Raw genomic sequence first — 26,368 nt, forward strand, 5'->3', positions numbered from 1 at the left:
AAGCTGGGATGGGACAATGAACTGCAAGGTGCAAATGGAGCAGAGCTGATCCCAGGGAGAGACCCCGTGCCCGGCCGTGCATTTTGGGGCCATTTTGGGTCATCTTGGGTGCAGCCCTGGCTGGGCTCTGGTGCTGCCCCAGGTGGGTCCATGCAGGAGATCCTTTGGATAAATCCCTGCTTTGTTCTGTAACTCTGCCCAGCCTCTCTTCTAGGTCAGCCTTCACAAGGCATCAAGGGAACAGACTTGCTGTGTGTGCTGATCTGTGCTGTCTTCTGTGGCACCAGAAATCACCAGGGCAAAAGCTCCTGAAGCTGCTGAACCCCACAATTTGCTGCCACAGGCAGCCAGGGAGGGGATGACCTGGACTGCCTGACCAGTCCTGTTAATATCACTGGGCTTATTCAGATATGATGGCATAGAGCTGAATTTACACCAAGCCCATCTGTCACCATGCCTTTGCTGAGTTTATTCTTACAATAGAAGGGAAGTTTATCACGGGTGAGGAATTTTGGAGTGTGGTTCGTGTGGTGAAATATCTATGACATTGTCAAATTTGTTGCTGGAATATAAAAAATATTTTCTAGCAACCCAAAATTCATTTGAACTCAAAAATAATCCCTTGGTGATCCCAGTTTCAAATATATGCAGTGGTTCTAAAGTTCAATATTTTCCCTAGACAAAACAATAAACATTGAAGTTATGAAATTTCCATCTTTGAAAGAATTGTGGTGCCAGAATAGTCATTATGATGCAATTCAACAACTGAATTAGATTTCTGAATGCTGAGCTGATGGAACAGAAGTGAAAAATAATAAATGGATTTACCTGCTCTTTTATACCTTTGGGTATAAGCAGCTAACAACAGTGAATTACATAAATAGAGCTGCAAAATTTAGAGATATTCACAGCCAGAAATTTATTGCCTTTAATCAGATGATCTCTGAAGAGCAATTACTTTGATACATATTATGAAAATGTTTTCCAGAGTGGGAAAAATGTCCAAATGGACCTACATAGCTTCTATGATTTAATCTAACACGAGTTATCAGATTTTTTTTATCATTGTAGCTCCTCACACTATCCACAAAGTGTCTTCTTTCTCTCATGCCTGACCACCAGTGCATCACAGTTCTCAGCAGAGAGACAAATGGTATGTTTTGGAAAAGGGTTTAGGAATAAAAAGTTTACTTCTTCATTTGTCCCTATAACAATTCTGAAATATGATCCTATAATTAACAGACATTTTTAAGTTTAAAAAAATACAATAAAATTCAATTTCTTCTTACCTCATAAGCATTTCGGCCAAACTCTTTGCATCTAGAAGAAAATAAAAGAAATGTCATGACAAATGAAAATCTATTTGAGAGATGCATTATTAACAAGTGATTTGAATCAGCCATGTGTAACACCACAGTTGTTTCTAAATCAATGGCAAGAATAAAAGAGTGGCTCAAAGTCCCTACTTTTGCTGAAATTGCATTTCTGCTCCAAACAGCCCTGTTTAGTTCCTCAGTAGCACCAAAGATGATAAGAGAAATACAAGTTACCAATGGCTTAACTAGAAAAAAGCTACATAAACATATTAGGAATAGGAAAAATTTAACAAATAATGAGGATCTTGGTTCTTTCATGCTGTGGGTAGCAAATGAACAGGTGAAGGAAGAAGAAAAGGCAAGAAAATAGGAATTTTGATATCCATCCCTGGGCAAGAGCCAAAGCCAGGCTGGATGAGCAAGTGTCAACCTGTCATTTCCAAACCAGATGTGAGCAAGGCAGGGCTCCCAGGAGTCAAATTAGAATCACAGAATCCCTGAGGTTGGAAAAGGCTTCCAAGAGTGCCAGCTGTGCCTGATTCCCACCCTGTCCCCAGCTCAGAGCACTCAGTGTCACCTCCAGGTGACATTCCAGGGATGGGTATTCCAAACCTCCCTGGGCAGCTCCTGCCAAGGCCTGAGCACCCTTTCCATGGGCAAATTCCTGCTGCTCTCCAGCCTGAACTTCCCCTGGCCCAAACTTGCTTGGTTGCACTCAAATTTGAATATTTTCCTGCTAGCAATAATTCAGAAGTACTCCTGGGTCTTCAGAGTATGGCTACACATGAAACAGAGGATGGTTCATTCCCACATGGATCAGCCCTGCAAAATAAGACACTGCTGAAGGAAAAATATTCCTCCTGTTCTTGTCATTGCTGCTATTATTAGCAGAAAATCCTTTGGGGCTATAATTATTTCAATACTTAGTTCAAAAGGCACAGCTGAAGTTTGGTTTTTCAGGTAGGCTTCTGTAAAACTTTATCAACATAATACACTAATTTCTGTGGCATCATCCAGCAAAAACAGGCAGCTCTGCTTTGTTCTCCTGCAGTCTGCTGCTAAACAAACTCCCTTAAAATGCTGATTCCCAAGTCTTTAAGTTTATCACACAGCAACAAAGCAGCCTTTTGTGCAACCAAGTGAAGCAAATCTGAGAAGAAAGCAATTCCAAGTTCTAAGTCTTCAAACACCTCTTATATGGAAGTTTACATTTCTTCTTTTATCTGCTTCTTGTAAATCTATCAGCACCTGCCAAGACATTTATTGGATTTATCTTTGTTTTCTCCATCCCACTTTTTTATTCCTCAGTCACCTCTTGGGTCTCCAACACCTACAACAATTTCCTTACTTGTGATCCTATTAAATATCCTGCCTTTAAAATGCCAAGGATGCAGGCAGAAACAAGCCACATCTTAACACATCTCTATGGCTTGTGTTGTACTAATTTTTAAAAGGAATGTACAGAGGGCTCTTTTTATTCATTAAAAAATCTCAGCAAAACCCCTTTTATCCACTTTTCTGTGTTGTATTTATCTGACACAGCGCCAGCTTGCCTCTCTTAAGCTTTATTACTCACCTACCATTGCAGAAGCTGGAATTCTGAGCTCCCTCTAGGTCTGTTTGCTCCACTCCTTCATTTTTAAACCTTCCTCTATCCCTTTCCAGCACAAAGCATGGAAGATTCATGGTGGAGGGAAGGATGGTACATCTGGAGTGTCTTATCTAAAACAAACATTTATTCTGGGCACTCAGAATTCCTGTTTTTAACCTGGAATGAGATTGTCTTCACCATTAACACCTGGAAGTGGCAGTGCCTAATAGATGACAATATCTTTGCCATCAGTCATAAACCAAAAGATCAACACTGCTGCTCCCAAAGGAGTTTTGTTACTGACTTCCAAAAACCCAGGAAGGGACAAATTTCTTCTGAAGAATACAAAAAAGCCAAACAAACACAACACAATAATAATAATGACACTGGTTGCAAGTAATTGAGCTTTTTTTTAGCAAATTTTATTACGCTTCTTGCTATTCTAGCAGCACCAGGATTATGAAGACCCTGTGCACACATTCTCCCTCTGGCACACATAATCAGGGTGGTTTAATATGCAAATATTGTTTTCATTCAGCCAGCAGCTTTTTGAAGCAATTGCTGTCTCCTTAAGTGAAGTCTGTGGGTATTTGTGCAAGGAATTCACAACTCAAGAAAAGCAGAAAGGACAAAGTTGAAAATTATTCCAATGTACTTCAGTTTGCTTTTCATAATTTTTTATCAGGTTTAAATGGCAAAGAATTTCCCTCAGATGTTCTCAGGTGCTGCCCAGCACACAGATGATTTCCATGCTGCACCTGGAGAAAAATTCACACCAATTCATGTACAAGGCACATAAGTTCTTGTTAACACATGTTGATTCTTGGTTAAAGAGATGCACAGGACATTGTGAACCTTCAGTGAAAAATAAGTACTGAAGGGAAAACACTCAGTCAGCTGACTTTAAATTTGTTAATTATCCAAGCAGGGTGAGCTGAACTGCTGGAGATAATGATGGGCACAGAGGTTGGTGTGGGATGGGGCAAAAACAAAGCTGGCAGGAATATAAAGGGATCCTCTGTATCCATCAAACCAAAACATGGAATCATAAAAGAATATCACAGAATGGGTTTGGATGGAAGGCACCTTAAAGATCATCTCATCCCATCATCCCACCTCCTGCCATGGCAGGGACACCTTCCACTGCCCCAGGCTGGTCCAAGCCCCAGTGTCCAACCTGGCCTTGGGCACTGCCAGGGATCCAGGGGCAGGCACAAAATCTCTGGGCAGCCTATTCCAGTGTTTCACCACCATCCCAGGGAAGAATTTCTACCTAATATCCCACCCAGCCCTGCCCTCTGGCACTGGCAGCCATTCCCTGTGTGCTGTCCCTGCAGCCCCTGGAAATTGTCTCTCTCCAGGTTTCCTGGGGCTCCTCCAGGCCCTGCAAGGCCACCCTGAGCTCAGCCCAAAGCTTCTCCTGTGCAGGTGAGCAATGCCAGCTGTGCCAGCCTTTCCTCCCAGCAGAGCTGCTCCAGCCCTCTGCTCATCCTGGAGCCTCCTCTGGGCTCTCTGCAGCAGCTCCAGCTCCTCCCTGGGCTGGGGCCCCTCTACAACAACATCATGTGTCCAAAACATCAGCTCCAGGAGAAATGGCATTGTCACAAACCAATGACCAGAGATTTTAATGTGCCTTTCCTGCAGCACCCTTTTGATCAGCTGATTGATAATACTTTCTAAAATAAGCTAGCATCCCTGGCTGTGTCCTGTCCCCTCCCAGTTTGGAGGTGGTGAAAGCAGGGCTTGGGAAGGGGGCACGGATGACAGAGGGAAGGGGATGATCTCTGCTCCAGCCAAGCATCACTTCAGTGAAAAAGCCACAGCCATCACTTTTCTTTGCTGGCACAGCCACCTTTAAAATTCTTAACACACTTTGCCCCCTGGGAAATCAGGGACAGTGATAGAGTTTTAAATTGCATCCTGCCACTCCTGAACTATCACGCCGTGCTGATCCTTTCTGCTTGTGTTAAGGTGAATTGGATTCAAAAACAAAGGGAAAACCATTCCAGGAGCAGCAGAGCTGGGTTAATAGCCAGAAGGAGCATTAAACCATCAGGCTTCTCTTTGAGAATATCTGCTACTCCTGAGTGGCTGCATGAACTCCATTGACCTTTTTGTGTGACCTGGCTGGTGGAACTACTAAACTGGGCAAAAATCAGGACTTTGCTGAGAAATCTGTTTTCTTTATAAAGGAGGAAGAAAAATGTTTAACTGTCCCTACATCCAGACGAGTGGTAAAAGGATCAAGAAAGGAGAGGCTGCTGTTCTCCAACAGAAATGGGAACTCAAAGCCATTGTCCATAAGCAGGGATGCAAATGTTTGCATGCAGAGCACACTGCAAATAAATCTGCAATTCCCTCTCCTCTTTGTCATACAGGTTCAGAAATACCACATCTGCAGCCACAAAAGCAAGAGTTACATCTGTAATTTGCACAAATTATTTTAGATGGTCCCACTGTGGAGATTATTTTTCTGATGTAGACTAGAGGAAATCCTGATTTAGGAAAAAAGAATATTGTGCCTCAAAGAAACCCCACCAGGTCATACAAACCAAGTGATATTGTGATATTTCCCTTTCAAAAATTGTATTAAAGTTAATCACAACAATTGCTAGAGCAAACCATTTAGTTTTTAGTTGGGACATCAGAAAAACTTGCATACATTTGTTTTAGAGAACTTAGTAAGGAGTTCTCTGGAACACCAATATTTATTGTCAGGAAAGCTTTTAGAACATGAAGTTTCTGCTCCAGAAGAGTAGAAAATGTCAAACGTGGGATCAGTCTTCAAAAAGAATGAGCCAAAAAAATTCTGAATTACTGAAGTCCTATCAGTCTGATCTTGGCAATGCACAAAATAATAATAAAAAAAAATTGAGTGAAGCTTAATGAAATGAATTAAAAGGATAATTGAGGCCAATCAATACAGACTTGTGGTCAAGCAGCCATGTCAAACAAAGTGGATTTTTTAAAATGAGATTAAAATTTGCTGAGAATTAATGACATTGAAAAACCTCTCACTGGGATATGGTTAAATCACAGTAAAAAATCATATTTATATTTTTCTAAAACTAAGTTTCAGTAACTCAAACTATTTTAACAGAAAGTAGCATGGTGCAAAAATCAACACAGTAGCTATTTAAAATGGATTTCAACATATTCAGATCCCAATTTGAAGCAGAGAATCATTATTCAGTACTTTTTGTCTGGGACATTTATCAATGGTCTGGAGTAAATAAAGTTTGAAAATGATAGAAGAATTTGGTAGCTAAAATATAAGGAAAATGCCAGACCACAAGGAAAACAATCTGGATCATAAGATCATACACCAAGAGCACAAACCAGGGCTGTACAACAGGGAATGTTTTCCTGTTTCAGAGCAGAGAACTGGCAAATGACCTCCATGGATAAAATGTTAAGGATGTAAGTGATGGGAAAACTGCAGAGGAAAATGAAAATCTATGAATCTGTTTCATTTACCAACTAAAGCATTAAGAAATGACTTGGTTACCACCCTGTGGAAAGGATATCCTTGGAGACTGAAAATGATACAAAAAAGAACTTCTGTACTGTAGAGAAGTCAGACAGGACCAGATGGGATGTCGAGCTGTAGTGTGACAAATTCAGCTAAGTGAGACACAACTTTTACAGAATTGGTAGTTAAATACTACAGGTTAAATACCACACTTAAATACTACAGATTTCTTTTATCAAAAGTACTGATGAAACCTTTTCCACTGCATGTGTTTAAGTGAAGCTCTGATATTTTTCTAAATTCCTCATTTCTGAGAGGAAAGAGTTCAGAGAAGTTTTGTTTTATGCAAAAGCCACCCTGGTCAGTGATCATCATCCTTCCTCAAGGGACTGTAACTCAAGATTCTATGAATACTTGTAAATTAACCATGAAAAAATAATGTGCAGAAACATCATTTTCTAGAGCCAAAGGGCTTGAGATGTCCTGCTCATTACTGGATGGAATTTCACAGTATTTCTAAGAAGATAACACTTTATTTTTCTTTACCACATTTTTTTAAATGAAAAAAACCCCAAAACTAGGAAGGTAAATGGCTCATAAAGTTTTGAAAAAAAAGTGATTATACAAGCTAAAGCATCCAGATGTTCTGATTTCCAGTGTTCTGTATGAACCATAAGATTGGTTGTCCTTTATATATGCCCTCTGTCTTTTTTTTTTTTTTAAACTCCAGAATATTTTACAAAGGACAAAATTAGACCCAAAAGAGAGAGACGTAGGAAGGTCAGAAGGAAAACATAGGGTTGGTCCTGGTTTTAATAGGTACCATGATCACATTTTGGTTAAAATACAAATAACTAATCAATTTGGTGGTTCCTGGAAGAGATTAGGCTTATTTTTTGCAGATGATAAATCGTTTATGATTAATTCAGGTTTGGATTTGAAAGGATTTTCCTGAATACCTTCAGGAAATACCTTCCCAAAATACCTTTTGTCAGTGCAAAAGCTAAAGGGCAGCAGTGTCAGACTGCAAGGGTCAAAAACTTGGCTGTGGCTCAGCCAGGGGTTTTTGCTAGAAAAATGATAAAGCTGAATGAATTCACAGATCTAAATCTTATTCACATAACAAACAACTGAATTTGAATAAGGATTAGAGGAAAATACAGATCAGTGAACAATAAAATGTTATGTAGGCTCTATTATAAAAAATCATGGGGAAAATGTGGTAACAAATCTAAGAATATCTGGTTGTGTGTTCTATACTACAAAAATCTGGCTACTTTCAGTTTATAATTTGGAAATAATGGTTAGCATCTGCTGGAAAACTGAGATTCCCTCATCTTCAGAACATCTGATTTCATCCTTCAAAAAAAAAATCTATTTTAAGCTCATCGAGGGAAGCAAACAAACAACAAAAAAAGGAAAGCAAACCAATGAGAAATATCTTCATTTCCCCCATGCAAAATAAAAACAATGTATTTATTAATAATTTTTTTTAGAAACTTATGACCAATTAAAAAGAAAGAATTTCTATAGAAAACACACACTTTGTTCTGTATTGCAGGAAAATGATCCCAGCTGGGGATTGCACACTTTGGTCACGTGCAGCTCCTGTCACCATGTTTTATGAAAAATCCTTTCCTTAGGATTTTTCCTCCTGAGAAGCTGAGAGGCCTCAAGAACAAAGTGTAAACAATGATTATCTGCTGCTGTGGAATGCAACAGGTGGGTCTGGGATTGGTCTCATGTGGTTGTTTCTAATTAATGGCCAATCACAGTCCAGCTGTCCAGACTGCCTCAGACAGAAACAAACCTTTGTTATTCATTCCTTTTCTATTCTTAGCTAAGTCTTCTGATGAAATCCTTCCTTCTATTCTGTTAGTATAGTTTTTAATATAATATATATCATAAAATAACAAATCAGCCTTCTGAACATGGAGTCAACTTTCTCATCTCATCCCTCACCCTGGGACCCCTGTGATCACCGTCACAGCCCCATTCCTATTTTCACATTCAGGTGGAGAGAAGTTCCCCAGACACCCCCTTACCTCGCAGCCTCTTCAGCCTCTGCTCCCTCCTCCTCCTCCTGACGATCAGCAGCATCACAAAGAGCAGCAAGACCCCCACCAAGATACAGGAGATGGTCACCAGCATCTTTAGCCCTTCGTTGGTTCCCAGCCCTTCCTCACTTTGCACAACCGACTTGATGAGAGGAGGGATCGTACCTGGAAACAGGGTCATGGCATTAGAGGCCTCTTAACGAGGACAAAAGATTCAGTTCTCAGGGAATAAGGCATTTTGTTGCTTCAGCTGCAGGCAGAAGCCTCAGGAGGATTTTTCTGTTTGGGGTGGAGGCTACATTTGTGTTTCTAATAGCCACAAACACATGGTAACGAGGGACTGACTGCAGAGAGAGAGATTATCAGAAATCCAGAAGAACTGCATTCGTTGACTAAGGAAAACCATGTCTGATATGCAGTCAAATACTATGATTAATTTGGAGTCCTATTAAATTATTAAAAAGCTGTAAGAGAGCTCAGAATTCCTCCCTATGTCTATTATTCCTTATTATGGGGAAATAGCACTGCTGTGACATTTCTGCTGGGCTTTGCTGTGCAAGGAACTCATTTGACAAAACTCATTTTGTGCCACATACATCAGATTAATCCTTTGCACAGAAACATTCTGCTATCAGTTCTGAGGGTGCAGCAGTGATAGTGATCTGAAATTCAGACAGCCAACCTGATACTAATCTGCTAAAGACTGTCTGACATTATACTCATCAGTAAAACAGGAGAGTAATGCTGGATAGAAACAATCAAATTTTGAGAGGGAAACGAGGGAAATGAATCTACCAGCTACTGGCAGGCAGCTCACTTTTTCATTCTGGGACATATTTGCATTTTGAATATACCTGGCTTCCTGGTGATATATAATACTTGAACTTTTCAATTCTTTTCTTCTTTACCTCTAAAGGACGTGAGAAGAATGCAGCACCTTCTGTGGAAGGCTGTTTAGTCATGGAAGACTTCTCACTCATTTCCTGATTACTATTAAACTGCTGAATGCAACCACAAATGAGGCTATAAAATGCAGATTTCCTTGAAATGCGTAGAAACACGTAAGTATTGTGAACTGTGATGACTTTGGATGGAAGCTATTAAATTTTAACCAGCTACTGAAACATAAAAGTGGCTACTTACTTGCTAAAAGGAAAGGAGGGTGCTAGAGAAAAACAGGCACATCCTTTTTTACATTTTAATTGCTGCATTAAGTGATATAGTTATATCTCATTATGTGCTATACAGTAGCAGAGTAAAAACTGAGATCTGATGCAGTACAGTGTGAGTGCCATAACCACAGTGAAAATGTAGAATCCCAAGTCCTGTTTTTTTTCAGAAGAGCTATTTCAGCTGCATATAAAGAGAAGAGCAGCTCCCTAAAGGGACAAAGATAAAAAGAAAAGCTACAACCATCCAAACCTATATTAGGTACTTTGGAAAATTTGTTTTCTTATAATTGCATTTGGAATATTTTTCTAATGTTCCACTGCAGTTCTTCTCCATAACTTTCTTTTTTTTTTTTGTAATTTTCTGTTTCTTGAACACACAGCAGGATATTTTCATCTTGCCCTGAGATGCACATTTTGCACTACTTTAAAGGCAAGTAAAATTATTAGATGAAGAAATGGAAAGAACTTCAAGCTCCTGGAGGTAATACTAATAACTGTCTCTACATCCTCCTAAATCCTCCTGGATACTAAAGGGACAAAGTTTTCTCTGAATTACAGTCACAGAGACCATTAGGTTCAAGATTGCCTAAAATTATGGCTTAGATGAAAATCAAATGATGAGTGGCCTTTATTTCACTTAAACCTGAAGTGTTTAGATATGTGATTATCACTAGATATGTGATTATCACTATCCATACCTTTCTCTAGACAAATCTAAACCTCATAACATTATAAACAGGCAGTTGGAGCTTAATTAAAAAGTCAAACTGCATGTTTTCACATCACCCCTTTGTTGCTTTTCAGCAATTGCATTAGAAATTACCAAAAATTAATCCTGCTATCCATGGAGAAAGCACCATTTCAACATTTGCTGTCATTCTAGGTGCCTGCTGAGAGCAGAATGGTCAAAGCTTTTTTCAGGACTCAGTCCCAGACAAATGGGGAGGGTTTGTTTTGTTTTCCAGGTCGGTTCACCATCACCCTTTGTTAGCCTGATTGGTGCCTCATAGAAGTTATAATCTGAGTGTCTCTGCTCCCTTTTTCCCCTTGGTTGCAGCATCTCCCACTGCACCCTGTGAACTCAGGAGTGTTTCCCTGTGTCCTTCAGGGCAGGGAGTGCCTGGGTGGGTCAGAATCAATTAGCAGAGTTTAGAGCTGATCCGATTTAATGCCAGGGCTACCGAGGAGCTGATCCCCGAGCTGGGAAGCTCCTTTGCAGCTCTCCACAACTGCAGCTGCACAGGGCTAAAAATATCTCCTTATGGATTGTGTGCTTCTGAAAAAACAAGGGGCAGGCAGGTCAGCAAACCTGTAAGCTGGAAATTGTTGCTGAAATGCCTGTGAACAGAGAGCAAAAAGCTGCACGTAGGTTTGTCATTAACCTTCTGACCTGATTCAGCACAGATTTGAGGGGAAGGATGCTGAGCCATGATATTCCTCAGCAGCTCTCCCACACACAGCAAAGTGACCCAAAACCACGTAACTCTGGGATTTCTGCAAACTTTACAAAGGCTTTATCTTAAAGCTGCTAAAGCTTCTAAGCTTGTTCTTAGCGTTTGGCATCCCAGAACTTTCATACGCTGTGTTGTCTAATCTTCAAAGTGCTACTCTTGTATCTGCTTCATCTGAGGGGCAGCTGTGACCCCTGCAAGCTGGAAGGGGCTAATCTCACATCACAGGGTGAATCAAAGGCAGAGGCAGGGACAGAACTCAAAAGTGGAGCTGGCCAAGAAGTTTCCACTAGCACTTTTTCTGCAAACAAAAATTCTCTGTCTATGGAAGCAAAAATTTCTGTATCAAATATTTGTAAGAATGGTAATCATCATCATCATCAGTTTGTAATTTCAGTTCTGAGTCAAACCTAGCAAATCTAGAAAATCTGAAAACTGAAATTTGCTTTTCCATCCATGTTTTCCTCTCATAACCTCAGGGTCAGTATTTGAGCTCGCTCTGCCTCTCTAAGGCACAATTCAGTCCTGGCCAAGCACGCTTCACAAACAAAACCAGCAATATCACAAATGGGAAATTTTCTAGCTGACCAGAAGCAGTGGACCATGAAATTTAATGCTGCAAATATTTTTTACTGTTTCAGTTTATCCCTTTTAAAGATGCTGTCTGGCAACATAAAAAATCAAAGGGTGTGCAGGTCACACAGGGGTAAGGGCAGAGCCTGACAACATTTCAGATCAGATCACTGTGAGAATAGTTTGGATTTGAGTGCTATAAATGAAAATTGAAGGCTCTGTATCTGTATTTTGATATAAATTCATTTTAAGGTATGGCTTAAAACTGTCCCAATCAAAAAAAGTGATGATAATGGAACAACTGACAGCTGGATGCTGCCTGTGGAAAGATATTGGAAAACAAAACAAAACCAGGATAGGTTAAGTAGGATAGGTTAAGTAAAATGAGAAGAAACTCATAATACTTGAAAGAGTTATAATTGACAACAGTTACACTTCTCAGTAAACTAAGTCCTTCACATGCCTGGAAAAACCTGGAACATTTGTGTAGTAACTGCTTAGATCCTAGTTTCCTGTGGGCCTCTGGAGTGCTGAAGATGTCTCTCTTAATTTTCTAGACTATCTGAAATAATATGTGGATTTGTGGCAGCTTACCAAAGACGATATTTTTCCAAAGGGTGATTAATTATCTGCAAGAGCTGCTGAGTGCCCAGCACAAAGGCTGGTATAGCAGTAGAGGATGTGTCAGGTGTTGAGGTTAAACCCTAAGCCATATCTCATATTTCTGCCTGGAATTACCCCTGAGCTGTACATGAGTGGTGATGTTCATGTGGAGGCATGTTACCAACACAGAATTACAAACAATTACCAATTGGGGGCTGTCACAACCATCAGCTCTTGTTTGAACTTGCTCACCAGTGCTGTAGCTTAATTTAGCACTACAGATTGTGCAACCACCAAGTGGTTGCACAATGCAGCACAACACCCCTGGCAACACAGCAAGGTTTTACACTGGATGTCTCCAGGAAAGCTCTGGCAATTCCCACTGGAGCAATCCAGAGCTGCCATCTGGAGCCATCTGTGCAGCCTTTTTGCCAGGAATGCAGCCCTTCCCCACTGTGGAGCCACAAGTGCCAGCAGCCCTCTCACCCAGCCTGGCAGCACCTGAGCTGCACTGAGTGACAAACTGGCATGTTTGCTCCTGCCCTCGTGTCCTGGGTTTTGCAGGGTGGGCAGTAACCCCTGGCAGAAGGGTGGGATGCAACAACTCCCTCACGGTCTGTGTCCTGCTGCTGGGCATGACAGAGCCATCTGTCATGGCCATTAGTTTCACTGTGCCCTGTCTGTGAACAGGGATGATTGCACTGCCATTGCTCTGCCCTTGGAGGATGTTATCCAGAGGCTTTTCCAGAGGACAACCTGCTTGGCTGCTCCAATGTGTCCCATAATGGGTTTTGGGCTGTGTCACAGGGAATAGCAATTAAGCCAGACACCCCCGTGAATGGCTGCAGGAACAATTTCCATGGAAGACTAAAATTTCATGGAAAAGATGCATGAAATACTAGGAAAGGCCCCTGTAACCACTGGAACTAATGACTTTTAATGTCCTATGATTATGTGTCTCATGGCTGATTGACTTCGGAGTTTTTCCCAAAGTGAGGACAAATAAACAATTCCTCTTTTCTGCCTGACAGCCTACTGTCAGGAAATCAGGAGCTATTTTACAGCTTTTAGACTTTAACCTCTCTGACAGCATGGCTGGCAGATTCAAAATGGGGTTTTTGAGGGGGAAAAAATGGAAGATGAGCAAAAAGAAAAAAAAAAATCACATATGAAACCCAAGTAAAACAGCACCTGAGGCATAAATAAAGGAAATACTTACTGCCATCATAATTGAGCGTGGCAAATTTGGCTTGTTTCTCTGCACAGCCAGCACTGTTGCACACTCTCATTTGCAGCTCGTACCAGGTGGCCTCCTGGAGGTCGTAGAGGATGTAGGACTTGGACAGGGATGTCCTCTGGGCCGTGGTCCAGACCGTGGTCCCAAAGGGCCGGTACTCCAGGGTGAAGGAGGTGATGGGGCAGCCGCCGTCGTTCCAGCCGATCAGGTTCAGCCTCACCCGCGTGGTGTTGATGCTGGCAAAGAGCTCTTGCTCCTTGGAAAACTGTGGCTCTGGAGGCAGTGGGATATTCCAGACAAAATGCTTTAAAATTGCAGACAAAACCTCTCAGGATATTAAATCTAGAGAATAATTTCTAGGGCAATCTTGACTCTAGCTTAAAATCAGAATTTATATATCAACATCTCCCCCCTCTTCCTTCTTAAATCTTTTTTCTCACTTTGTGCCAGACTCAAAAGCCCAGATTTTCAAATCAGTATGTGGAAAAAAATCCATTCAAACATCCATTCAAAAAATTTGGTTTGTTTGGCCTTGCAGAACTTGACACAAACTTTTCCTTCATTTTTGACACTTATCCAATTCAGAGGATGCTGCTTGCACACTCCTGCAATACTGGCTTGGAGCAGAAATCAGACACTGGCTCCATTTCCTTTATACATAAATATATGTCTTCCTTCAATACACAGATAAACAACCCCCTGAATTTTCATAAGAAGAGAAGAGCCAATTTCCTCGTGGCAATGAAATAGTTGGAATTGCTATAGTCTGTGACAGTGGAGACACCCTCTTACCAAATATCAGCTAACCCATCTTAGAAAAAAATTATTAGGAAAAAATGACAGAACATTAGTCTGCGTGGGCTTCAAGTCCCACAGCCACAGTCTTGTTGTCACAGCCATGTAAATGTTTCCAAATGCTCTAATATTAAAATATCCAAGCCTGTTTTCTCATCCACCCAGGATCTCCAGCAGAGTGCAGGAGCTTTAGGAGGGTGAAGGGGATGGACCCATGTGGCATTCACATTCTCTGAACATGATCCCTTCGCCCAGGATTTTTTCTCCTGGAAAGCTGAAAGGCAGTGAGAGGCCTCAGAGAAAAGGGAAACAATTCTTATCTCATTTGCTTCTCCTTTGTTTGGCTCATATGGAATGTGTTTGGAGATTGTTCACCCACAGGTGATTGTTTCACTGGATTCTGGTCGGATTTGTTTTGACTCTTTGGCCAATCAGTGCCAAGCTGTGTTGGGACTCTGGAAAGAGTCAGGAGTTTTCATTATTGTCTTTTCAGCCTTCTGTCTGTATCCTTTCTGTATTCTTTAGTATAGTATAGTATAGTATAGTATAGTATAGTATTCTTTAATATAATATAGTATCATAAAATAATAAATTAGCCTTCTGATTGGATTCTGGCCTGAGTTATTTTGACTCTTTGGCCAATCAGGGCCAAGCTGTGTTGGGACTCTGGAAAGAGTCACGAGTTTTCATTATTACCTTTTCAGCGTTCACTAAGTATCCTTTCTGTATTCTTTAGTATAGTACAGTATTCTTTAGTATAAAATAGTATAATAAAGTAATAAATTAGCCTTCTGAGAACACAGAGTCCTCCTCATCACCCCTTCCCTCGCTGGTGGCCCTGCACTCACAAGAGAACCAACGCACCTTTGCCGAGCGTCTTGGCCTCGATGATCTCGCTGATGCGCCCCGGCCCCACCCCGTTCTGGGCAGTCAGGGTGAACTTGTACCAGGTGCCACATTTCAGGGTTTCCAGCCTGTAGGATCTCTCACTGGGGCTGATGGGGAAACTGCCCCACTGCTCACTGTTATCCTCTGAGTACTGCAGGATATAACCTGGAGGGAAAGCGCGGATGGCAACGGTATCACAAATCTTTCAGGTAACCCAAGGAGGCATTTTAAAGATCTAATAAAACTGGAAAAAATCCCCATGTGCAGGGAAACATACAGCTCTCCCCTGACTGAAAGACACCAGGCAATGCATTTTTCCCCACCCTGACAACAGGTTAAATACAATTTTTTATGATGGCTTCAAGGAGGAAAAAAAAGGATGGGTATTTCTAAGGACCCTTCAATCAGCAACAACCAGATGATGAACCTGCACCCTCCAAAATGAGGGGTTAGAGATTACACATTTGGAAAATCAGACAGAGCAACTGTCATAACAGCTGAGGAGAAAGTGATTAAATGTGTGAATAAACCACCACAAAGACAAACTGCAATTTACTGAAAGCTGTTATCACCATGATAGTGCACATTAAGGGCTGACAGCAATACAGATTGGGTTGTTTCTCTTTTTTTTCCTTTTTTTTTTTTTTTTTGAGCCATTCATAATTTTTTATTAATCCTATCAACATATGATAATTTAGTAAGAAGCAGCAATTAACCTGAATTACATTACCTCGGATAGAACTGCCACCATTGTCTCCAGGTATCCAGGAAAGAGTGATAGAGGAAGATGTAGTTTTGGATACAGTGAGTCTTGGCTGGTCTGGTGGAACTAGATGGGAAAATAGTTAAAAATAGAAAATGCAATCAAATGGTTTGACACGATGTTAATCACTTCTAAGAGTCATTTATCAAATAGCTGTTTTGAGTTGCAAAAAATGCAAATGATTTCTGTCAAAGTGTCTATTTAGCTGACATCCTTGGTTAAGATGAGAACAGACAAGCTCTCATTTTTTTATTTAATTTTATGCACAATTTCGTCTTTCAATTCTTAACCTTTGTTTTTCTCTGAATTTTTTTGCATCTGTCCTGTTAGACCTCAATGGCACATAAGCCATGTTTTGGGGAGAAGATAGAATTTTAGTGGCAGGAAACATGTGCTGTTGCAAATGATGCCCCACTCATTTCTGTGTGTGCAGGCTATTATGGCAAAAATGACAAAAAGGTGCAAATCAAGGGCTTCTGCCAGTGCAAATGTGAGAGTTAATTAGATGTCATAGATAGATTTGTGACTGGCAGATCCAGTCCTCTTCCAAACCAATGAGGCTTTTGGTATAAAGAATTCCCAACCCTGTCAGCAAAGACTGGAAGCACTTCTGCTCTGCTGCTCCCCATAAACTTTATGGGGGATGGAAGATCAGGGTTCCAAGGATCAGCTGCTGACTGAGTGCAGGAATTTAAACAGGGGTTTAAACTCTCATCCACTTCCCAGTTCCCACCTTCCTTTGGAGGAAAATCATGGAAGGGTTTGGGTTGGAAAAGACCTTAAAGATCATCTCATTCCAATCCACTGCCATAGGCAGGGACACCTTCCACTGTCTCAGGTTGCTCCAAGCCCTGCCCAGCCTGGCCTTAGGCACTGCCAGGGATCCAGGGGCAGCCACAGCTGCTCTGGGCACTCTGTGCCAGGCCCTCACCACCCTTACTGTAGTAATTTCTTCCAGCATTGAATGGCAGAGAAGGAGCCCTGCCACATCCCAAGTTGCACTGGATAGGGCAAACTGGGACTAGGAATTGACAAGGGGAGCTGGGACTGGAAATGGACTGGGAATGTTCTGCTGTCACAAAAGCGCACAAAATCGAGCTTTGCTGCCTCAAGAATGAGTGAGGTATGGACAGTGTCCATGCTTGCAAAGGATCAAGAAACAGCAGCAAAAATGGGATGGAAATCTGGGGAGGAGAGACAACAGGATGGCCACAGCTCCCCTGGCATGGGACAGAAGAGGATGGTGCTGTCAGTGACCCGTGCTGACTGGAGCTGCCCTTGTCCTGACACAGTCCCATGACCAGGCAGGACAGAAGTCCAGAATGCTCTGCTGTGTCCAGCATTCTGCTGCCAGAGAACATTGCCTGATTTGCCTGTGATTAAGGCACAGCTTTTCCTGCAGAGTGAAACTCCAGGGAAAGCTCCCCACTGCAGTTCATGTTCGAGTCATCAGACTGCAGAATAATGGGTGCTGATGTAAGGCAGAGTCTGCTGCTTTCCAGCTATGGATTACTTCAAAGAGAAGTTGATTTTTTTTTGCCCTCACAGGGCCAAACAGGGCTGAAGAAAACAAAAGAGACAGTTTATACTCTAAAGGAAAATTCCCTTTGTGAGATGGATTTGTTCTGTTATTCTGAGTGACTTGGCTGATTCCACGGGGAGAGAGTGCACACACTACACTGGGAAAGATTTATTGCAAAAGCTTTCATCACAGCTTCACCCTATCTACAAAAAATGATGGTCCCACATATTAAAAGCCACTCTTTGTCTGTCCCTTAGGGAAGTAATATTGATTTCCTTTTAGTTGCTGCAGTTCAATAACAGCAAATAAATGCAATTACAGAAGCACTTAGTGAAATATAAATGTAAGGTTTCCATTTGATGTTGTTTTCTCTCCCTACTTCCTGTTGTGGTCATGCTTCAAACATCACAGAAGAGCATCTTTAGTTTCTGTGGATTGTAGGGAAGCTGATATATGCCAATATCTGCTGTGAGGTTTGTTCCAAGGCTTAGTGGAATGGTTTAGGCAGGGAGAGAGGGGGACTGCGGTGGAAACAACCTCTCTGTGCTCTCATGTGTTTGCACTTGAAGCTTAAATTGCACATCCAGGAGAGAGATGGTTCCCTCTGTTACAAAAATTTGTAGTAAATTGAAGCATTTTAGGTTCTGCTTTAGTGCAAGTGAGCAAGGAAATCTGCACAGGGAATTCTTGGTATGTGAATGCACCGGCTCTGCTTCACTTTACTCTTACTTTATATTCTTATATTGTCCCTGCTTTCGTACATATCAACACCATCCTGGATACACTTTGTGCTTTTCAGCATGAATATAAAATGTAGCTGGAGAAATGCATTAACTGATGTTTCATTTCCAATGCTTCCTCATATTCACCTCATAATAAAATTCTGTGCCTGCATAATGAAGTTTTTGTGCAAGGTCTCAGTACGGAGGCAAATTTCTGCTGATAGCTTTTCAGGAGCTAAATTAAAGGCCTTCATGTCTTTCTGAATTTTGTAATATTAAAGTGATACATGTGGTATTTGTAAGGAGAAGGCAGAAGCTGATACCTTGTGTGTGAAGAACTAGAAGATAACTGAATGCAAACACAGTTGTCAATCTTACAAAAACTCACATAGAAACTTAACTGAGTGTGTGAATTGTTTCACCTAAAGCACCATTTTCTAGATCATAAAATTCCCATGGTGAGTCAGAATGACTTATGTATGAACTTGGAAGAATTAGATTTGCACTAATACACACAAATACGAATACTTTGCATTTCAAACAGACACACCTTTAAAGCCATGTAAGGATTCTGAGGTAGATCCAAGAGCCTTACCTTGTACCTGCAAATTCAAAATGATTTCATCTGAGCCCCAGTTGTTGCTGGCCACGCAGCTGTAGTAGCCAGAATCTTCTGCTTTCACAGTCCTGATGACAAAGCTGCCGTTGCTGAAGATGCTCCTTCGCCCATCAATCATCACTAGACTGGGTGTCCCGTTACTGCCTCACAGGAAACAAAGTGCATACATTAAAGAAGTTACAATCAAAATTACTCACAAGTGGAGTTTTTTCTTTTTTGAAGCAGCTAAGAGTGGAAAGAGAGGAAAAAGGTGTGGGGTGAGGTATGTCCCTTCAATAAGGCAGCAAAGGAGTATTTTCTGTTGGGGAACATCTATCATTTGCTTAAAAATGCATTTTTCCTGGACCCAGTGTAGTGAAAACAGAAATTCACTCCTTCCTTAACTTGTTATTTCATAAAAATGCTGAAATGAGGGTATAGGCAGTTCCTGGCTATGAAGTTCATCCTTATGAAATCACAGGTATTTATATCAATGCACAAGAGGGTTTCATAGCACTGTACTTTCCCTGCTTACACAGTGCTTGGATGAAAATTATTGTCCATGTGTGTTTCCAAGTGGCTCTGTCAGGCTGTGAAACTAAAGCTGAGAACAGAATAATGGAAAATTAAATATGTGCAAGACATTTACTGCCCACCTCAGCACAAATCAGTGTACCAGGCACTTTGCTCTCTCAGAATAAAACCTTCCTGTCTGTCGAGGATAAAACAAAAACGTTCCTAAGTTTTACATTTTGAATATTTACCTTTAGCCCTTCTTCATTACTTTTTCTCCCTTTGATGCCCTGTAATCACCACAGGAATTTCTAAACTCCTCATCTACTGTGACCAAGTGCAAATCACCACCAGCAGTCCTTCTCCTTCCTGCCAGTGACCCAGGATCAGCCTCCCCACAACCCTGAGGATTTGAAGGAAATGGGATTTATCTGAGCTGCACATTTAGTTGCTGGTTACCTATCCTTCATCCACTTGACTGTTGGAGCAGGGTCCCCCACAGCTTTGCAAGGGAGGACAATGTCCTTCATCCAGGGGGTTGTCACCGTCCCGCTGAATGTCAGAATCCTGGCAGGAGCTGGGGGAGAGAAAGCAAGAGAGATTGAAGTGAGGTGTCTGTTCATACAGGCCTTGGAAGGGAAATAGAGACACCCACAATTAAAGGGGGAAAGCTAAACCAATCTAAAAATGATGTTTTTAGGGTACTAATTCCTTGTAAACTCGTAATATTAGCTATTTATTCAAGAAAAATATCAGTTTCAGTGCCTGGAAGACAAGTAACTAAAAGAGAGATGAGGCACAGGATTGAAAACTCTTTGTAGAGAAAGAGAAGACCCAGTTATTTATCATCTTTACTAACTTTTATATATTTTGGAGTAGAAATAATGGATGAAACTTCTATCCAAGGGATGCTTCTCTCAACACTTCCAGCAAGAATTGTCCACAGTAGACAGGTGTCTCATAAAAATCAAATTATTGATACATCTCTTCTACCACAATTTTGATATTAAGCAAAATAAACCTTCATGAATATTAGTACATTGTAGAATCTATCCAAAATCCACAAATGTGAACTAACTAAAATCTGCTTTTATCAGCTCTCAGACCACGTAATATATATAAAAAATATCACTTGTGTATTTTCAATTTATAGATTATGGTAGAACTTCATTTGTTATTCCTCAAGAATGACCCTTGATAGAAATACACTTTCTGCTGGCCTCTAAATTATACATTTTAAAAGCACATACTGAATACAGATAGACAAAATACTGTATTTTTAGTCCTGATCTACTTCAATCGTGCACACAGATCAGAACTTATGCTTAATAATCCATTTTGCACCAATTAGGAAAACATGAAAATGAGACCCAGCATCAAATATAACTGGGACAGTTAATCTGGAAAAAGATTCATGCATAAAAGAACAGGCCTTGAAAAATTAAGCAAAATTACTTGAGTAGGCTGCAATGGGACTTGAGATATTCACAAAAAGAAAAGATTTCTCAGATTATACAATCAATTTGGACTGTGTTGCCTGTGTTCTCTTCGTGCACTGTTGAAGGCCAAGCTTCTCAAGAGGTTTTTTTTCCTCTGGTCAACATTTTAACTAAAACACAAGTTGAAGATTTAGGTAACAGACAAAGTGAAGATTGGGTGACTGGCCAGCACTACTTTCCTAACATGTCCTGTCCTGGCTGAAGAGCAGCTGGAGATCCCTGGCTCCCTCCTTGCAGAGCTCTGAGGTTTAACCCTGCCATGACAGAGCTGTGGTTTGTGCTGCCCTGGGAAGGTCTGACACTGGGCAGAAACTCTCGTGGATCAGGTTGGTTTTCCACCTGGGCACTCCTGAGATAACATCTTCTAGAACAGACTTGCACAGGGCTGTACTGCCAGAAGCCATCTGTGTTGCGTTTGTATGGCCAGGTTTTGGTACTGGGCAGGTCACAGCTTGCCAGAAGCTTCCCCTATGTTCAGCAGACATGGTGAGCTGCTTGTAACCTCTATACCAATTTTCCTAGGCTGCTGAGAAGGAGGAGATAGAGCTGAGAAGGAGGGAGAGGTGTGGGGAAGGTGTTTTTAAGATTTATTTTTCTTCCCATTATTGTGCTCTGATTTTGTTGGTAGTAAATTCAATTAATATCTCCAAATTGAGTCTGTTTTGCCTGTGATGGTATTTTTTGAGTGGTCTCTCTCTGTCCTCATCTCAACTCATGAACCTTTCTTATCTTTTCCTTCCCCTGTCTAGCTGCAGAGGGGAGACAGAGAAGCTCTGGTGGGTGTCTGGCACCCAGCCTGGGTCAACCCATCACACCACGGGCTAATTAACCAAAGTAACTCAAACAGAAAAATGCTCAGAGCAGCCAGAGACACAGAGTGAAATGCTGACTCTGCTGAAGTTGGTGTTAGAAGTCACATTTGTCTTCTGTGGTGCCAGGTTTTGCTGCAGGAGGTGCCTTGTGGCTCTCAGGCCATCTTTGAAAAGCAGCAGGAGATGCTGTCAGCTCTACCTACCAAACATCTGTGAGCATCTGGACTGCTCAGATTCCTGTCCCATGCAGAATTCCTCCTGCAACATGAAGTCTGAAAACTCATTTAAAATTGACTATTAATCATTTTCTCTGTGGCCTTCCCACATTTCCAGTGTTTCTTGAAACATCCAGCTACTTCCAACTGTTGCCAGTTCCTGCAGGACAAAATGTGGAACACAGGAATCCTGCTGAAGCCTTTAGCATGGCATGGCACCGCTGTCAGCAAAATTTTTGTGTTGTTCTTTTGTTTTTAATAATTATTTCAATGTGAATTCTTCCTTAAGAAGTCATAGGCTGGAGATCAGATGTTGAAAGTGCAACATTAATGCTGTAGCTCCTGGTTTTCAATACCCTGTATCCCTCATTTTACTGGGTGGAAGTAAAATGGGTGAGATGGGTGGAAGTAACATAAATCTCACAGGAGCCTAAGCCACTGGTAAGGTGATAGACCATGACTCAGAAAATCATCAGAAAAGCACAGTGCAGTATTTCTGTGAAAGCATCCACGGCTTTCTATGGATTTTCTCATTCCTTCCATGTACTGAGTGCTTTTAAAAGAAATGGTAAAACAGCAGGAAATTTTTCAAGACCAATTTTCTTTATAGCTGAACTTCAAATGATGTCCTGAGACTGCTAAAAGGTGCACAAGGAAAGCTAGAAACAAAATAAATGTCAAGTGAAATCCACCTCAGAGCAATAGGTTTGAAATTCTAGCAGGCATTCATGAGCTAAGAAAGCCTGGGATCTCACAGACCTCTTTCTTTTGAGCCATGGGTATTTTTGGAATCATATGGGTAAGCTGCAGGGTTTACTTCTTTGTTATCAAAGCTACCCACATGCCTACTCACCTCCCTCTAGCCTTACATTTGATGGCATGGCACTGGATTAGGGCTGTGTCTGTTCCTATTATTTTTACAAATCACCCAATTATTAATTGAAGATAAAGAGGTTCCTTCACAGAACAGTGCACTCTCTTATGATAATGCAGTTTTCTGCATGTTTGCTTGTTTAAATTACAAATCCTCTAACCTGCATTTACTGCCACAGAAATAGAAATGGGCAGAAATTCTTTGTAGGAGGATGTAATACACGTGGGTTTTTCTTCCTCTAGAGGACACAACTGAGTTTTAAAGGTGAACTTCAGGAGGAAACTGAACAAGAGCTTTGACATTTCCCTGCAGTTCAGCTTAAAAAAAATAAAAGCTCCACCAGTGAATACCCTGGGTCAGGAGATTCCTTCATTTACTTTCTCACAGAGAGGATGGGCAGGCCCTGGCACAGGGTGCCCAGAGCAGCTGGGGCTGTCCCTGGATCCCTGGCAGTGCCCAAGGCCAGGTTGGACACTGGGGCTTGGAGCAGCCTGGGACAGTGGGAGGTGTCCCTGCCTATGGCAGGGGGTGGAACTGGATGATTTTTAAGGGTCCTTCCAAACCAACCCATTCCATGGTTCTCTAAAATCCCCTGTACTCCAGTCTGATCGAAGAAACAGAGCAGTGTGTACTGTCACGTGAACAGCACATTTACATAAGTAAATGTTACTTAAAAACATTAAACACACAAAGCAACGCAGACTAGGGGGGAAATCTGTTCAAAATTCATGCTCAGGTAGCTCAGAAAACCAGGGGAAACTCAAAAGTCAGAGTTGTCCCCAGAGGATCAGATTGCCAGGGGTCTGGATCTGTTATTGTCACACTGGCAGCAAATGCCATTCCCCATCAGTCATGGTCAGTAAATCAGAGGGACAAGTGCATGCAAGGTTTTTTTGTCTTCTGAGTATATTTGATAGACTAAACCCATTTCTTTCAAGTCACCAGTGAAGAGTAATTTGAGGGGCAGGAGCACAGCTTGCTTACGTGGAGGCTGAACTTTCATTGCCATGATTATTTTCTGTTTGTTGGGGATTTTTTTTATTATTTCTGTCAGTTAATTACAGAGAATAACAATCTGTTCTGAGAAATGAAGACACTAAAGAAAGAAAGAAATGTTAACTTGAATTAAGCTTTCATTTAAATTGGACTATCCATTTCACATCAAACCCCTATCTAGACATTCTCATTGTTCTCAAAGGAGTTCTTAAAGGGGTTATAATTAAGTTGACATAATTCAATTCTCAGTTAACTCTTATTAGCTGTCATGATGGTATCATTACTTGGACAGTTACTGTGCAGTAAGAGGAGCAAAAAAAGGAAGCAAACAACTACAAACTAATGGCCCACAGGATGGTTTTGCATCGGGAACTTAAGGCAAAATCAGGCTTTAGTTGCTTCTAACCCCGGGATGTGCTGTTTGCTACAGATATAGTGGGGGGTGAAAAAAGGTCTTTGAGGCTTTGAGCTCTGCCCATCCTCCCTCATTGTGCAGCCACTGCCCTCAGCACTGATCACCACTTTCTCCCAGCTCCCTAAAAAGCCCTGTGATGCATTCATAAAGGAAATTTTGTTTGTGATACAATAATTTCTAACCTAGCTACATTCAAAGTTCATAAAATTGCTATCTATCAGTATTCCTAGTGCCCATCAAACCCTCCACAAATGGATTATTCATTACTTTTACAGTCCTAAGTGCATGTAAGAGGCTTTTCCTGAGCATCATCTAATGCAGACTTTATATTGGAGTATCGCTACAAACTCTAAGGTTGACTGGATGCATTCTACTGTCCTTTGAAATAAAGTCTTCTTCAGATTGACCTGTCTATATTGAAGTAATTAATTATTTTTTCTTTTAAGTCATCTTGCCTTTTCATAAAAGTTATTTTTAAGTTCACTTATTTGTCATCATGGATTATGTTATATAAGCTTCAGAGGAGCAGAATTAATTCTGGTAAGCTGGATCAGTTTAAGTCCATGTGGGTCAAGTTGCAACTTCTCAATTTTTGGCAAACAGAGCAATTGCACAAAGCAATTCCTCATAACTTGAGGTCATGAATATTGGTGCCTGCAAAGCCTGAATTGATCTGTGTTCATCTTTGAACATTTCCCTCTTGGTGTTCATCTTTGAACATTTCCCTCTTTTTAAAATGCATAGGGCATGGCAAAAGAAAACTTCTAGTGCACTTTGTGCCTGCAGCCTCAACCTATTAAGATTGCACCATGTCTAATAATTCTTGCTCTTGAGTATTTATTTTGATGCTTATTTTTGTTTGCTTTTTTCTTTTCATCACCACACACTGATTACACACAGGTGACAGCAAAGGAGGAACACCTGAAACCTTTGCCTTTTTTCCTGTTCCTTCATGACCTTCCTTCACTGGTGTCCTTTACACTCCTCATCCCCCTTTTAGGATCTCAGCTTTGGTCTCACTGATGTCCATAAAGCAGGGTGCATTTATGCTACAGTGGAAAAGCTCCAGATTTTTCAGATCTGAAGAACTCTGTTTGCAGCTTCTCCACACTGGGAAACTGTCATGTGTTCAAACAGTAGCCTCCAAAATCAGCAATCCCATCCACCATAATCACAGAATCCTAGAAGGGCTGGGTTGGAAGGAAGGTTAAAGATCACCCAGTTCCAACTCCCTGCCATGGGCCACTGTCCCAGGCTGCTCCAAGCCCCAGTGTCCAACCTGGCCTTGGACACTTCCAGGAATCCAAGAGCAGCCACAAAATCTCTGGGCAGCCTATTCCAGTGTTTCACTACCATCCCGGGGAAGAATTTCTACCTAATATCCCACCCAGCCCTGCCCTCTGGCACTGGCAGCCATTCCCTGTGTACTGTCCCTGCATCCCCTGGAAATTGTCTCTCTCCAGGTTTCCTGGGGCTCCTGCAGGCCCTGCAAGGCCACCCTGAGCTCAGCCCAAAGCTTCTCCTGTGCAGGTGAGCAATGCCAGCTGTGCCAGCCTTTCCTGCCAGCAGAGCTGCTCCAGCCCTCTGCTCATCCTGGAGCCTCCTCTGGGCTCTCTGCAGCAGCTCCAGCTCCTCCAGGGCTGGGGCAGCTCTGCAGGTGGGCTCTCACCTGAGCAGGGCACAGGGACAGAATCACCTCCCTCAACCCTGTGCTAAATTGCTTTTGATGCAGCCCAGGGAAAGAGTTCTGAACCAGCATTAAAATGGTGATCTAGCAGCCAGACAGGTAGGAACAGGGAGATTTCCCCTGGTGATGGAGTTTGCTCTTCCATGCAGAAAGTGCTTTCATGTTGGTGGCACTAGGCTGAAGTTCAGCAAAGCCTTTTCAGAAAGAACCTGTCATCATAATGCACTAGACACTTTATTTTACATCTTCACATCATTAAACACCCAAGTGAAGAATTAGCAAGCTTGTAAAACTGTAAAGCCAATTAAATGTATCTGATTTTGCAGCTCTAGGGATCTCTGCCTTTCTCTGCCCATCCTGGCACAGGCTGTAATGGTACCAAGTTGAGTAGTAAAAAAAAAATCAATTTGAAGACACCATGTAGAGATTGAGTGGGATGGGACTCTTCTCACTTGGCTGTTCAAAATGTAAGGCCTCCGTTTCCAAGCCAAGGTGCTCTAATGTTGCAAACATCACATCTCAAAAGGCAGAATTCACAGGCCCCAGCAATATCTTTTAATAGAACAACTAATACAGCTGGAAATAAATATTCAAGAT

At 41.5% G+C, this 26,368-nt stretch overlaps 1 protein-coding gene across 1 annotated transcript in view; it reads right to left on the reverse strand.

Moving 5' to 3' along the window:
• DSCAM (DS cell adhesion molecule) overlaps positions 1-26,368 on the reverse strand; it is a gene marked incomplete at both ends in the record, with an annotated part of 453,784 nt that overhangs the window by 36,918 nt on the left and 390,498 nt on the right. Inside the window, 7 exons of the mRNA XM_084226422.1 lie at positions 1,290-1,320; positions 8,425-8,601; positions 13,455-13,745; positions 15,132-15,320; positions 15,886-15,984; positions 18,758-18,921; positions 19,733-19,850. Coding sequence (XP_084082548.1) covers positions 1,290-1,320; positions 8,425-8,601; positions 13,455-13,745; positions 15,132-15,320; positions 15,886-15,984; positions 18,758-18,921; positions 19,733-19,850 — 1,069 coding nt within the window. The remainder of the gene's footprint in view (positions 1-1,289; positions 1,321-8,424; positions 8,602-13,454; positions 13,746-15,131; positions 15,321-15,885; positions 15,985-18,757; positions 18,922-19,732; positions 19,851-26,368) is intronic.

The sequence above is a fragment of the Fringilla coelebs genome (assembly GCF_963513975.1).
Source record: "Fringilla coelebs genome assembly, chromosome: 2".
Lineage (NCBI taxonomy): Eukaryota > Metazoa > Chordata > Aves > Passeriformes > Fringillidae > Fringilla > Fringilla coelebs.